This window comes from Dendronephthya gigantea, unplaced genomic scaffold (assembly GCF_004324835.1).
Source record: "Dendronephthya gigantea isolate DGI-Jeju-01 unplaced genomic scaffold, DenGig_1.0 000973F, whole genome shotgun sequence".
Classification (NCBI taxonomy): Eukaryota; Metazoa; Cnidaria; class Anthozoa; order Malacalcyonacea; family Nephtheidae; genus Dendronephthya; species Dendronephthya gigantea.
In genome coordinates this window covers 1-15,189 of record NW_021163983.1, presented here as the reverse complement: position 1 = coordinate 15,189, position 15,189 = coordinate 1, and the positions used below count along the sequence as shown (strand labels likewise).

General features: G+C 37.0%; 1 protein-coding gene across 1 annotated transcript; it reads right to left on the bottom strand.

The window, feature by feature from the left end:
• Positions 1-3,539: 3,539 nt before the first annotated feature.
• LOC114544827 (homeobox protein engrailed-2b-like) lies at positions 3,540-15,180 on the bottom strand. The gene is made up of 2 exons (XM_028563327.1): positions 14,921-15,180; positions 3,540-5,013 (listed from the first exon to the last, which is right to left on the bottom strand). The coding sequence occupies exons 1-2, from the start codon at positions 15,174-15,176 to the stop codon at positions 4,748-4,750; spliced, it is 522 nt and encodes a 173-aa protein (XP_028419128.1). The 5' UTR covers positions 15,177-15,180; the 3' UTR covers positions 3,540-4,747.
• Between the last annotated feature and the right edge of the window lie 9 nt (positions 15,181-15,189).

Sequence of the window (15,189 nt, the reverse complement as noted above, 5' to 3'; positions counted from 1 at the left end):
GCCTATCCATACCGACATCAAACCATCCTGACACGGCCTCGATTGAGATTGGTCGTAATCATGACTTGGCTTACACTTTTCTGTTAGTGATATCCCATCTGCGTTTAGTCCCAGACTCTATTTTACTGATTATCGGCGCACTACTGAACTTCACCGGTCTTGCGATTGTCATTTCAATATGGATTTGGATCCACAGATTGCTTCGTAAGCACAAAAAAGCCATACAGACGATGCAAACACCTTCAGATGATCAGTCGCGAAGCAATACCAAGCAGGTGTTTCGTAACACCAAAACAAGTTACATTGTTGTTACATCAGTGTTACTCTGTTATGTTCCAGCGTTGATGGCCATGGTGTATTTCGCGGTCAGTGATTCTGTTAGTCAAACAATGACCTTTGTTGTTGATCCCTGGGCCGAGGCATTGATGTTCTCAAATGCAGTGATCAATCCCTTGTTGGTAATTTACTGGCATAGAGATTTTCGGCTTGGCGTAAGGCAGTGTCTGCCTAACTGGTGCGGGCCTCCTTTAGAGTCTAGAGTTTTCCAAATAACCACGACTCAACAATTTACTAAATAAGGCAGTCTTTATTCAGGACTGTAGCAAAAAACTAAACTGGGGCCTGAGGGCGCATATTCGATGCCCATTTTCGAAAAACAATCAAGTCGAATATATGAATATGCACCGTGTCGCAATCTAGCGATGGCCTGTGTGTATTCTTGTTTTTACATGAGCTAGGCATCCAAATTGAAACATTTTTGCCAAGTGTTTACTAGAGTCGAATAATTTAAATTGTTAACATCATAATTTTGTTGTTAAATGGAGATCGACTGAATGCAGGTGTAGTTACAAATTCAGCAAGAATATGTCTCAATTACTATATTTCAGAAATTAGAAAGAAATATCAATATAGCATGAAATTTAACTAGGTCGTATTGGTGCATGTATATTTAATCTATTACAATATATGAAATGTAACAGTTAAAAGACCGATAATGTTGTTTTTACTGGCATAGCGGCATTAAACTACAGGCTTTTATATGCAGGGGCTGGTGGTATCAAGCCCGTTTAGCTTAAACGGCGGATAAGTCAAAATTAAATAACACTCTTATACATCTCTCTTGAATGAGTCAACATGAATATTATGCACTTAATATGTAGTTGTAAACAGTATCTTTGTATTATGGTTAAAAATATTTAGTTTGCTTGTTGAATAAAACGATAGACTTGCTTTCTATTTTGAACTTAACCATTGTTTAAGCTAAACGGGCTTGATACTACCGACCCCAGACGATTTTGCCGTTTTTAAGAGCGAGCATGCATTGCATTTTTGCAGTAAATCCCCGTTGCCCGCTTAAAATGCTTTATTTCCTGACATGAAAATATCGCTGTAAAGCATGATGGAGTAGTTCTGTGACAAACATATACTGTATAAATTATATATGAAATAAAGCTTGACCCAATGAATTAAAACCTGATCCTGCAAAGATGGATTCTTTACCGAAACTCGAATTAGATTTTCACCGTGCAGTTCTTTAATTGAGGTGCGAAGTTTTCGTCATGCAATTTTTTGCGACAAGTTCATATTTTATTTTGTTTAACTGTATATTGATTTCATTAAACATGTCTACGCTTTATAAATTAAATAAACATATTGCTTGTTAGAGCTTTTTCATTAACGAGATCCACTGTCATAAAGGTATAATGTAAATTTCGACAAACAGACGGAGAATTAAAAGTTTTACATGCAAAAGGGAGAAATTATTTTGTACAGCAATTTGTCTTAAATCGTGAATTTTTCTTAAATCTACCCAGAAATTTTCATTCCTAATCGCTTCTTGAGCAGTCACAAAAAAGTTGAGCCTGTGAACTGTGCGCTTTTTACCTCGCCTAGCCGGGATAACTCGCTCCATGTAAACAGGCCCTTAGAGAAAGTCCAAGGCAAGGCTATAAACGGGCCCTAAATTATTGAGTCGTTAATAATTAATGAATACAATAACGGCATCATTTTTACGTCTGCAATATACTGAACAATCATTTCACCCGGTTAAACCCTTTTTGTTTTTTTCATAACTTGATACTTTCAATTTTTGTCCTTAAGTGTACGGAAATGACAGAACGAACAAATTAGGCGCGAAGAATAAGTGCAAAAATGTTTATGCAATAATCAATAAATTTAAAATTTAATGCGCCTAAATTTACGTTGGTATATATGAGAGTTTCTCATTGTGCTTTGTGAATTGTGTTTGTGCCGACTTTTAAGAATGGATTTTTTTATTATCCTTCGTATTTTTATATTTATATGTATATTTCGGGACAGTCTGATGCATTTGCTAAGTATTACATAAATTATGTAATATAAACAAATTGCAAATATTTACTTCGCGGTTATCATTCCAGTTTATTTTTATAGTTCTGTAGTAAATTCAAACCCACGCTCCCGCGCGGCTATTAAAAGCCCGCGAAAATTTTAAAACAAAACAAAATGGCTTCTTGCATGACAACTGTGCCTTATTCAACTTACGATATTTTGCTGACAACGACTGTTACTGCGATAGAAAAAACGACGAAACAGCACATGCAGTACAAGATCATCTTGAACAAGTAATGAATGTTTTTTATATTTTTTTCCCATTCTTATTTTGGTATTTGTTTATGCCTATATTGAGTGTATATAAAGATATACAGGTTTTAGTTGGCACTTGTGTCTTTGTGACAAAATTACGGAGATATCGGTTAACACTAGCAACGTCTATCTGTATAACGATATAATACAAGGCTTAATAATGCTGCCTGAGCATTATTCCTCTGGTCTCTTGTATTTAATAGGTCTTGTCTCTTGTATCGGTTTAATCCAAACTCATCAACTGGAGTTGCACGAACCATTGCACATTAGCGTTGTGCTACAGCGCAATATACCATTTTCCGGTATGTTCGACCTTACCATGGTCAAATTTACCTTACGGTGGACCGACCATGGACGAATTTACGTAGGCGTAGCTATTATATTTTTGACCTTACCATATTCCGGTATATTCAACCTTATCTAGGACGACCTTATCAAGGTCCAATATACCATATTCGGGTATATTCGACCTTGCTATATTCCGGTATATTCGACCTTGTCCTTGATATCAAGGTCGACCTTGCCAAGGACGACCTTACTATAAGGTCGAATATACCATATTCAGGTAAAGGAGTGTCTCAATGATTTTCGCACAAGATTCTGGAAACACTTTAAAAATGACACAATAAATCTGAATTGCCTAAACGCCAAAACTTCTAAAACATAGTAAGATATTAATATCTGCACACTGTAAAAACATGGCGTTTTCCAAAGTATCACTCGCACCCTAAGATGAATGTATGAATATTCATACCATCTAAGCACTCAGTTTCAGCTCTGTTAATTCCTTAAAACATTGACATTGTTTCCGACAACCTGAACAACCCCCCCCCCCACACATAGCGCATTTATACAGAGTACAGATATTTTATACTTGTTGCAAGCGTTGAACTTATCTCACACAATTTCCCAATATTAATTTAATGTTTTGACACAATGTTTTACATATTTACACGTTTCCGTAATGTCTACATGAATATCACTATACAGTCTTTACTTTTAAAGTCGCAGCTAGTAATTGCCTCTTGTAAATAATTATGAATATTATGGTTCATTCTTAGTATAAAAGTACCGACGTGCATGTGTTCGTTTGCTCAATGAGCCGCACACGGAGCTGTTGCGAGTTTTTTCACCCTTCCATACTGTGGAGCAAAACGCTTTTGTATATTTCATAAAGGTTTTTCGAGTATGTACATCCTCTGCGCCGTACTGTGACATACAAATTCAACTATATTAGCTTGATTTGCGATTTTAATTTTTTATACATTTATCAGTACTCAAAAAACTGCCAACAATAAATGATAACCTAACGAACTTGTAGCAGGAGTGTCGACAAGCTATGTAGCTATGTTGCAAATTTAGCAATTAAGTTGCAAAGCTGTCTTTCACGACTCGTTTACATATCGATCCTGGCACAACTTTCACCCAAATCCTTCGACAGTTAAGCACCTTGCAGCAAGTTGTGAAAGGCCTTATAACTACTTGTCGACAAGCTGCATAAGAATATTCCCGCCACATAATCACAATTTGCTCATAAACTGGCCTGCTGGTCTATAAGAAAAATTGAAAGAGGCCTGTGGCAAGGTACACGAAGGCGAGGCTAGTCAGATTTTCTTTTTTCGAATTAAAAAAACATATTTACACTTTTTCGCTGGAACTGTCACAAGCTACAAAAACAAAGTTTCTTTCAATCAGAATTTAAAAGCCTCGGTTTCATGTAACTTGCAAAAGGTCTCTTGCTCTCTTCCGAATAGGTCTATGCTGGTGCATTTTTGTCTCTGTTACGACACTTGCATACTGTCACGGGAAGCATGCATGAAATATTTGGCCAAAAATAAATGTTGAGAATGTTATAAATTTTGCTAAATCAATATATACACAGAATAATAACTCCCGACAAAATCTTTCTCTATTCACTCTTCCGTCAGTCATTTGGTCTTTTGACTCTCGCTAACTAGGCTAGCTAGCAATATGGAGGAAAAATATCCAAAAGCATTTTAACTCTTTCTTCATAAATAAAAAGCTCCTTACAGCAACAGGCTCTTGAAGACATGAAAGTGTCGATAAGGGGACCAGCATGTTTACTCTGAATAATTTAGTCTAAATGCCAGTCTTGAACGATTCAGAGACCATCAACGGTCATGACATCGATGTACTCCTCAGTTTGTGTCGTTTTTCTTTTTTCGCGCGCCCTGCGATTCTGGAACCATATCTTGATCTTATTTTCCGGCAAGCCCAGCTCATTACACAAGGCCCTAACGTCGTCATTTGTTAAGTATTTCATCGCTTGAAATTTGTTCTCTAGTGTGGTCAACTGCTTCGGCGTGAAAGGCACTCTGGGATTGCGCCCTGGTTTTCGTTTCTGCTTTGGCCGCCGTTTGCTGGATTCTGGAAGTAAAAAAAGATGGATGGTGAGTTTTTGTTCAAAAAAAGTCGTTAAGTTCTAATTCCATGTTTTCTTAATGAACCATTTGGAAAATTGTAAAAAATTTAAAACTGAAAGCAGCGAAAAAAGTGCACAGTAAATTATTCCATAAGGCTGGATTTGCAATTGCAGAGGAATTCATGGTTCGCTAAAGATTATTTGTACAGTCTCAATATAGTTGAACTAATTCAAAGGAAACTATGCAAATATTTCGCTACCGAACCATTCCTCTGGAAGTCTTCCCTGACTTTTGCTACATCAGCTGTTACTATTTTGGAGAATATTCAAAATAATGACTGAATGGCTTATCAGTTGAAACAGTTTTTCAAACTGTCCTATCGACTTCTATTGTTTATATATCATGGCTTGACAAACTGATTCCCAGTATCGCATTTTTGCTAAAAAAGAGATTGTCGACTAATCACACCCACGCGTGCAGGTAGCTTGTCTACAAGCAGTTCTCACGAAGAACTGCTAATAAAGGATTTATTATTGTAAGGTACAGATTTATAGTTAAAACCTTAATCATCCAATCTAAAATATTTGTTGTTCCTCTCAACTAAATATAGACTCCCAAAGCTTTGGTTCTATAGTCATATATCAAACTTGAATTATTCTTATTTTATGTCTCAATGTGTGGGTCAAGCCTATATGGCTCATATCATGGAAGGCGTACACAGCTCTACCAAGGTCTCGAACCTAAAAGTTTGCATTCAAATTGAAAAACAAGATTATCTTGGTCTTATTATCGCTATTGCGTCGATGAGAAATGTGTCTTGGTATGGAATTGTGCCTAAACTTTATTTACTAGTTTTTTATTTAAAAAATTTTCCAGTTATATACGTATTCTAAATTGATGCATTAGTTTACTCCGCTGGGTGCATGGAAACTGGAATCAGTCCACAACGCTTTCAAACATCTAGAATCCTTTTATCAGTTGTCAACGCTTCTCATTAGAAAAACGAAAAAAGGAAGTGAGTTGACCTTTTCCTAGGTGGCTCGCCCTTCTGTCCGGAACTTACACACCTCACAATCTTCCATGCACCAACATATTTGGCAAAAATATTCTCACATGATTCTTATGCCATGACCCGACTGCAACTACTCGAAATGCAGACAAAATCCAAATAACTCTAGGAAAGCTAATATATCATGAAAAGACTTGATGTGGTTTATTCAAAAAGATTAACAACATGATATGAAAGTGCTTGCGTCCAACTTCCGTGTGAAAACAAGCTCCAATGTTACAGCACGATTAAGCTTTTGCTACAGTTTGAAGGGCTTGTCTTGTGCATGATGTATTATTCTGCTAATTGGTTTGTGGCCGTTGTTTGGCGTATCATGCTATGTTGGTAAACGCAGAGACGTTGCCAAGCATCCATCCCATGCTTCGATGGATGCCACCTCGTGTAATGTATCCGGTCCTACGTCCATAGCACGCTTAACGCTTCGCAAGTTTTATTATTCTGTCAATATCTCGCTGACATGATTTCATCTCAGTTTAATGAAAAATTAAAAAAACTTTTCAACTTTGATTCTCCTAATGCTTACTGAACCCACACCTCTGATTTCGGTTATTGGCCAATTTAACCCATGTGAAGGACCTTGTAGGAAAGTTACCCAAAACTGACACTCATAAAAATGAACGAGTAATCAAGTGTTGCTCATTGATATTTTCGATTGGAAATAGGATTTGATGACATCTCAGATAAATCCAAATTGTACTCCTCACTACATCAGTTTAGGAATTGCATTTCAGGGAGTCAAATCATGATTAACCTCAAAATACACAAATCTAATTGGCCTAATCCTGCCACCAACTAGTTAAAGTCAACTACTCTTTGTATATATATACAACCGGCTAACGTAGGCTACATTAAATATATACCATGCATGCATGGCAAGCTCAAATGTGCCATTCCCTGGTACCACTTTAAGAATTCATACAAATAGTTCATCTTATTGTCAAAATTTTTGCCTGCTATATTAAATTTCAACCTCCTACATTGCTTTATAAGCGCAATACAGTATGTGTTTCTGTGCGTGCCTGATTTCTGGCTAAGTCAACAGTTGCAGTGACCCAGATTGATTTATTATACTTGTAAAAGCGTCAACGCTTTGGGTGGTTTAGCCGTCTGTTTATACATTGAGATGCGATTAACATCCATTTATGAATTGCTTTTTGGCTTTTTATGAGAGATTAACCTGTGTGTTCCGCAAACACTTCGGACTTTTCTAAAATATCACCTCCAGCCTCTGTGTCTGTATGTGGGATTATGCCGAATTGGCTAAGAACGCCTAAACAATGACTATTTGTGCTGGGCGAACATTTGTCATTGGCCTAATCCAGCTAATTTTGCGATGAATACTTCCATGTGTAAAGGAGTTAAATTAAACATTAGATTTATTAGTATACATGCAGAGTAATTGGTGTCTGAAGATAAATTTTGATTAATGTTAAAACAGTGTTGTTCTTAAGGCAGTTACGTTATGAACGTGCATATATAGAGTCTTTGTGATTCAAAACTGCTGAATTCCTATTGCTCCATTTCATATGCAAATTGCTGGGGATTTTTGTGATAATCTTTGAAAGTCAATCATTACCTCGAAACTGTTCTTCCATTCAGGAAGTTGGGTGGTGTTATTAATATTACGTCTCGTTTGTCTCATTTGTACTCGTGCAAAAAATATTATTTTCACAATCAGTCAAAACTACAAGCAATTTCCTTGGTTTCCAACATGTCTGCATGTGTCAGCTCCCAAAATGGAATTCCCAAAAATATAGAAATTATATATACATAGCTGGCAACATTTTAGAGAGTGATTCGATCAATAGTTGCATGCTCTGTACTTAAGTTACATAGCCAAAGGTAAAACATATTTTCGCTAAATATTCATGCTTTATTTCTGTCCCATGACTGATAATATATAATTACGATTCTTAACCTGTCGACTGAAATATGTTTTATTACTTTACAATAATAAACTGTTGCAATCGTCTTAATGAGGAACCGCGTGCCAGCCCAAACCTATTCCAATTCATAATTGAATTTTCTGCTACGTGTCGACAGAGGTGCTTGCAGGGCCATCTCGATGTATCCCTATTTACACGTAAAGACCCGATGTTTTGAAACAAAAACATATGAATTTGCCATATATCATTATCGTTGTGACAAGCGTTCGTGGGATCATTAGCTTTTGTAAATAACGCAACCTATGAAGTGTTTTTCTTATCGTGTCGAAGTCATAACGTGTCAAAAGCTATGCCAATATAGGGGTTAGGTCGAAAAACATTGACGCACTCCGACCACGACCTGTTTTTTTAGTTCTTAGTTTCCCTTTTAAGGTAGCAAACTGAATTTTGAAGGGAAAGCATTAAGTAGGATTTTCCGTGCAACTCCATAATAAGTGACATTGCGGAAAGCTTCCGCGTTTGCCATTAAAGGTGCCCTCCATAATGCATGAATTCTGGTCCTGGTGAAAACCGAGCGAGACGATTGGAGCTTCGTCAGACTGGAAGCATTCAACACATGCGACTGATCGGCAATAATGCGTGTCTTATAGAACGATTACGAATGAACTCAATTGTCGTCCAATTATAAACGGCTGATGTAATGATATTGCTCTCTCTTATCTCAATGAGCGCAGAATATCAACATTAAGGACGCTTATCATTTTGTCATCTCAAAATCGATATAACATACTCTCTATCGCGGCTTCGCCCACTCTAGACGTATCCGTGTTCCCTACTATAATTCAAGTTTCCCTCGGAATTTCATGTGTTGCATTCGTGTTTTCAAGAACTTTATACTAGCAATAGCTAATGTTTATAACTTACGAATAATTATTGCATATAAATTAAAGGTGATTGTCTTTTCAGAGGCCGCTCGCGTGAAATTATATTGATTGGACTGTTTCATTAACATACCTTTATACAAAGTCTTTATCATGGCTGTTTTCATTAACATACCTTTATAATTATACATATGTCAGAATCTTTTGCTTATATAGATTATATTTGTTTTACGGGTTATGTTTTATAGCGATTATACTTCGGATTACCAGGACTGAGACATAAAAATCCATTTTACGGTCATGCGGCATTTGGCTGATCTCTTTGTAATTGATATCGGATATAACAAGAGAGTTGTCGAGTGACAACCATACTTCGCGTGATATTTGTTCATAATGTAACTTTAACTCACTGATTCAGATTCATACAATGGTGGATATTCTGATACAGTGAAGTAAAACTTCTCTACTGCGTACTGATGTTGACCGTGTAGTATATAGCAAGTGTGTCTAGTACGGCGTCTTGACTATTTTAAACACATTTAACCCTCTAACCCATCTTGCCCTTGAAACACGGGGCTGTGGTAATTCCAGCAAAGTATTTACATGCAGAATAGATTAATCCTAGGCAACGAAGGCTCTCTGCAGGTAATATCTCCCCGCTATAGTGACATACACCCTAAAATAACTATAAACAACAGTGTTTATTGCGCTATATTACAAATGCATTATTTTAATCTACGTAATCGCGATACGCTGACTGAGTAATCAACATGTTCTTGAGCTGCGAGATAAGATTCACACATCATTACCCTGATGACGGAACAGTTGAATATTACAACTTGTCTGAAACAAGTTTGTAAAACGTTATTAATAGAACAACAGCTTGATTAGAGCACCTTTTAACTATTGCCATATTTATGTCACTATATGATTAACATATACATATAAGTATGCATGTATATAATTGCAAGGATTGTGCCTATAACTACAACTAACACTCATTCGGTGGCAAGAGCATTGCAGCGGCGTCGCAAAAGCGTAGGTTCGATTCCTGCCGGAGGACCTATAGTTGACTCATTTTTCCATCAACTGTTCCTGGCTTGAATTTGAAGTGGTATCATTCCACTCGAAATTAAGACCGTTTAAAACCTCTATAACATTCATTCGTATGTATAAAGCCTCAAGTTCCCGGCTCTAGAAAAATCCTTGAACCATTTCTTTATTTAATTGTAGATTATAAAAGGAAAATTTTCATTCCTTTTTCTGTAAAATTTGTTCATGACTATATGAACCATTTTAAGCATATACTTTCTCCCTGATTCCTAACGTCTAACTTAGGGTATGATGCTTTTCAGTAATTATCTTGTAAACTGATATAAATCTGTGTTCGGGCTTCGACACTTAATTGACGCGGTTATCTAACTTTATCTGGATTCATAGACATATTTCGGTTTCTATAAAGAAACCACGATTCGAAAATCGATCCGTAGAATTGCATTCTTACCTCACATAGGTTCAGTGAAATATATTATTTTAGTATACTGGAAACGCATGTAACATGCATGTCCTAATGGTAATTTTTTTCTGTATCGTCTACCCTATACAAAGGATACAGAGCTTTATGGAGTGGATAATCAAATAGCTATATGATGTATCAATAAGTGCTATCTAAACGTTTATCAGAACATGCATGCTCAAAGATATATATGAAATATCATATTCATAATCTGACACTGCAGAGAGAATAACGAAAAATGTTGTGCTTTGAACTTGAATATGGCCGGATTTGAACTCGCATCTTCGGATATCTACACTGCGGTCTAAGTTATCTATTGTCTCTTCCACATCAAACGTGGTTCAGGAAATAGGCATATCTAAGATATTTTTGGCCTTCAAATTTAAGGGCCTCGTGAGGAATGTTGGCATGCGATACTACCATACTACGCCCTTGCCACCAAGACGGTGAGAAGATTTCTTCAGCGTATATTTTCAGCAGTTACTGAGCAGATTTTATGATTAAAAATTTTTATGACCAAGCTATATATAGTGCATTATACACGACAACCTAGCTGATTGTACCAAACAAGACTAGCTATATATAGTTACCTTTAAAATAATTGCAGCCGTGTATGGGTCAAGCATAGTGGGACTCTCAGATGCATGCTTTTTCTCGGGACCCGTTTGTTCCTACTAGGAGATACAACTATAACTGTACAGTTAATACATGTCTCATCGGGTGTATAATTCTTGAACTTCTAATGAAAGATATCATTGTGATGCATACTAGGAGTTTAGGGAAGAGTGGGCTACCGCAGTAGAATATTTGGCATCGATGTCAGTTTTCGTTTGCTTATATACCACGCCTCAAACAAAGAATCTACAAAAATCCTGACAAATCGCGTTCGAGATAACTGTATAGTTATTATAGATGGTTATGATGCGTATGGACATTGAACTCCTCAGCCGCGCGTTAAGACGGTTATATGTCAGAACATTCAATGCAAACATGTTAAACATCAGTATTTCCCAATGTTTTGCATGCGCGCTTTGATTTAAGGTTCAAGCTTAGCTTTAAGGTTTAGCGCGATGAGGTTTGTGGGAGACGACTACTTATAGCTTGCAATAGTTAGCTATACTATAGTTTAATTCTCTCTAGGTATAGTTATAGCGTCTTACCCACTGGTCTAACCTAACATCTCTGAATTCCCGGGGTGTGGGAGCCGATTTTATGGCTTTTTCATTCCATGGAAGCATCTTTTTAAGATTTCCAGTCATGGTTAGCGATTTAAGGGCTCGTCCTTGGAGACATATTAATTGAAAGAAACTTCATTTGACGAGCAATAAATCTTCGCGGTCTCGCGGACCGGTGAAATAAAATAAAAAATAACTCGCATTTTAAAGAAACCGTTTAAGACATACTGACGGGGATATATCTATGTATAATTATTGAAGTTAGCGCTCTGTTTGAAAGGTGCTTGAAATCTCAGTGTCAAACAACAGTGTTTCAGCAGGATGATATTTTATTGTTTAGTCTTATAATTATTCGACTTAAAAAGAAAACGACAAAGTTTAATTAAGTTCGATTGTGACAGAAACGCCGCTGTATATACACGTCATTTAAACATTTACCGGGCGAAATTGAAAAATTTATATATCTGCTCGATTGAGTGTGCAAAAATTGAATTATTAATGCAAACAATCTCAACATCTGTGCCGCTATATTCTTTTTAAGAAATCCATTTTGTGATAAAAACATTATATGATGTTGAACTACAAAGGCCATGCAGTATTAGAGCAAATGTGATTTTTTCAAAGAGTTTTTAGCCTGTCTTGAAGTTTCAAGTTTCATAAGCTGTACATGATAATTGTATGATTTCTTATGAGCAATAATTAATCCAATACACTGCGGCGTTAATTTCATATTCAAAGCAATATAAACTTTTGCAATAAAGCGCAGATTGACAAAACACAAAAATTGCGGAAGTTAAATCTCGTGACTTATGATATATTATGATTAAATCTTAAGCATTTTGGCGGCCGAACTGTGCGTATGGACCATAGACATTACCTTGTATGAGGATCTTTAATTAAAGTGTGTACAGAACGGACTGTTTGAAAATATTAAAAAACTTGCGCGAAGGTTATTTTGCACGGGAATTCCGACACTTTGTAAAAAGTTAAGCTCTATCTAGGGGTTAATCACATGTAATAGTATATTGGTATAGCGGTCCCAATTCTATAGATTCCACTTTCAATAACCGGTTCGGGTTGTGTTAAGTCAGCTGTAGGATTTTGGTTTACATAGCCTTGCTTAGACAGCACATTCATTCAGGCATAACACTATATAAAGTACTGAATATAACTCCAACTGCATGCAGTAACTTCAACCCAACATATAGATAACCAGTTGGAGTTTATCTCATTTAATGATATTTTACAATATCATCGGCTAGAAATTTCATTTCATTATTTAGTATTTTAGAGTTTCTTTCTCGCAGTCTTTAATGTAGCTATAATAATAAGTTAAGGAAGCGTTTGTAGACATTATTTATGAATTGTTTAGCCGGTGTATGACTGTATGTACATGTTAGAGTAGACATTCATCTCGCAGACTTGCCAACGGCGTATGACTTGTATGAAAAGTGTTCATCATAGGCATGGCTGAAGTCTCCAGTGCACTATTGGCCGCTCGGCTCGATGATACATTTCATCGCGATTTTCAATGTTAATTAGATTGTCGACCATACGATACGATCAGTTTCGGCGCGATAACGGCAAAACGCGAAGAGAATTTGCAACGATAAGGAACGCTTGATGAAAGTCGGAACAAGTCGGTGAAATGTCGGGTGCTGATTACTGCGGCAAGAATCGGCTTACTTGCGCGTTTGTCTCCCTGGCGCACCTCGCATGAATTGAGTTATTGGAATAATTTAATAAGTCACTGCATCTGTCGGATGGGATTGTCGGCCGTGGTTAAGTTTTTAAGCGTGCAACTGTTGCGCTTGAACCACTTTTCTGTAGCTGGCGGCTATTAAACAGGCAATATTTTAACGCAAATGTCTACGATGATAGCAATTTATCATGGAGCATCACTTCCGCGTCAGCTTTCCGCCTTGTCAGTCCGCGTGCATTGTGGAAAGCGAACCTCAGTGCTGACTTTTGTTTAAGGTTGACACTTGACCGAACCTATCGCTAGGGGTTGTATAATATGAGAGCTTCATTCAAGACATCTATATTCATATATTGTTGTATATAGGTTCAATTGGCCAGCAGTAAATTTGTATAACGCGATTGTAAAAACGTACTCGAAATACTGCTAGAACTTCTGAAGATACTTAGAAATGCCCGATTTCTTTATTCTTGTCGTTTCTGTTCTACAGCTTTGCTAGAACCGTTCCTTAAAAGCTAATATCTACTGGAGTACTAATCGGATACCGGCTAATCGGTTTCATACATGCGACTATAATTTTCGGATGTATCTATACCTAGTCCTAGCTTTTAGCTTTGAAATGTTTATAAAGATCGCACGTATAGGCTCCACTCTAATCACTCACTTCAATAATGCACAGAATAACAGCCTCCGCTTGATTTAATTCATTGATTGCTCTGTATAAATCATTCGCCTGCACAAACACATCCATACCCGGCTTAGATTTCACGGCTTTGTTTTCTTAATTGTATGTTTATATATCGGGGAATATATTCATTCTCGCTCGTGAAAGAAAAGCAACATAAAGACGATTATCATTATCGCCTCATCGCGTACTTCCTTTATTGCCCGTTGTTTTAATCCTCGTCCGGTCGTTTTAACGCGTTCAAGTGCCTCAGCAAAGTTGTTGCAAATTTACGAGAATTTGCTGCCAATAATTCGATCGGCAGAGTTGAGCATGACAACGGTCACGGAGTCAGACGGAATTGGAAGAAGTCTAATTCCATTGAGTCGTGCCGGTTAGCTGCATGGGCTCTTTCAATTTGCTTATTCGTCCCATATAGACATATAGTTAATCATATAGTTATATTGAGGCTTCCATTGATCGAAGATTCGACCCCCAGTGCATCCTATTTTAGTTCCGTGTATCAGAGTGTACATTTGTACAATCCCTAATTTATGATTTCGATCTACAACGCTATGTAACTCGTATTTATTTTGGCATGCAGGTTGTGTAATCTGAACGTATATTCACGCTTATCAGAACTCTCATTTAAACTTGCATCCATACTGTGCCCGTGAGTTATCGGAATACAGTTCCAAGCTTATAGATGTATTGTCAGTAGCCCTTTTTGACGTCGCCTTTTCGCTAAGTAATCGAAATAATGACTCCCAAACACCACTGTTCAGTACACACGCATCGTGCAAAGCTATGCCTCTATGCTACAATGTATAATTCAAATAATTCAAAATGAACCACTTTCTTGACGATTTTATCACAATTTCTCTATAGAATTTGGATTGAAACACTGCCAGCACTATGACCAATATACCTCGGTTACATCTCTGCACTAATGTACATGCACCCCTCTAGGTTTTTCTCTACATCGCGAAGCAGCCAGTATATAGAGAATTACCCAACTTACTTGGCAGTTTTGGCGGATTGTACCTGGTGAACTTCAACCAATTAAACTCAGGTAAGGAGACCCCAATTCCTCGGCTGTTCATTTCATGTTTCTTCATTAATCTTTCCTCTTCAGTCTTAAAATGCCCATTTAGTATTTTATCTATGGAGAAATCAGACAAGGGCTTTGCAATTTCACTTTGGCAGTCGGATGTCATTTCTGCTAGCTTGGAGATGAGTACCATGTTTCGAATGCCTTCAGCAATCTGTTGTGTCATGCTCAGTGTCCAG

Excerpts from the sequence above, each read along its gene's own strand:
- LOC114544827 (XM_028563327.1), bottom strand. The coding sequence starts at position 15,176 with ATGACACAACAGATTGCTGAAGGCATTCGAAACATGGTACTCATCTCC. Across the intron at positions 5,014-14,920 it reads CAATCCGCCAAAACTGCCAA|AATCCAGCAAACGGCGGCCA; the intron begins GTAAGTTGGGTA and ends TTTTACTTCCAG.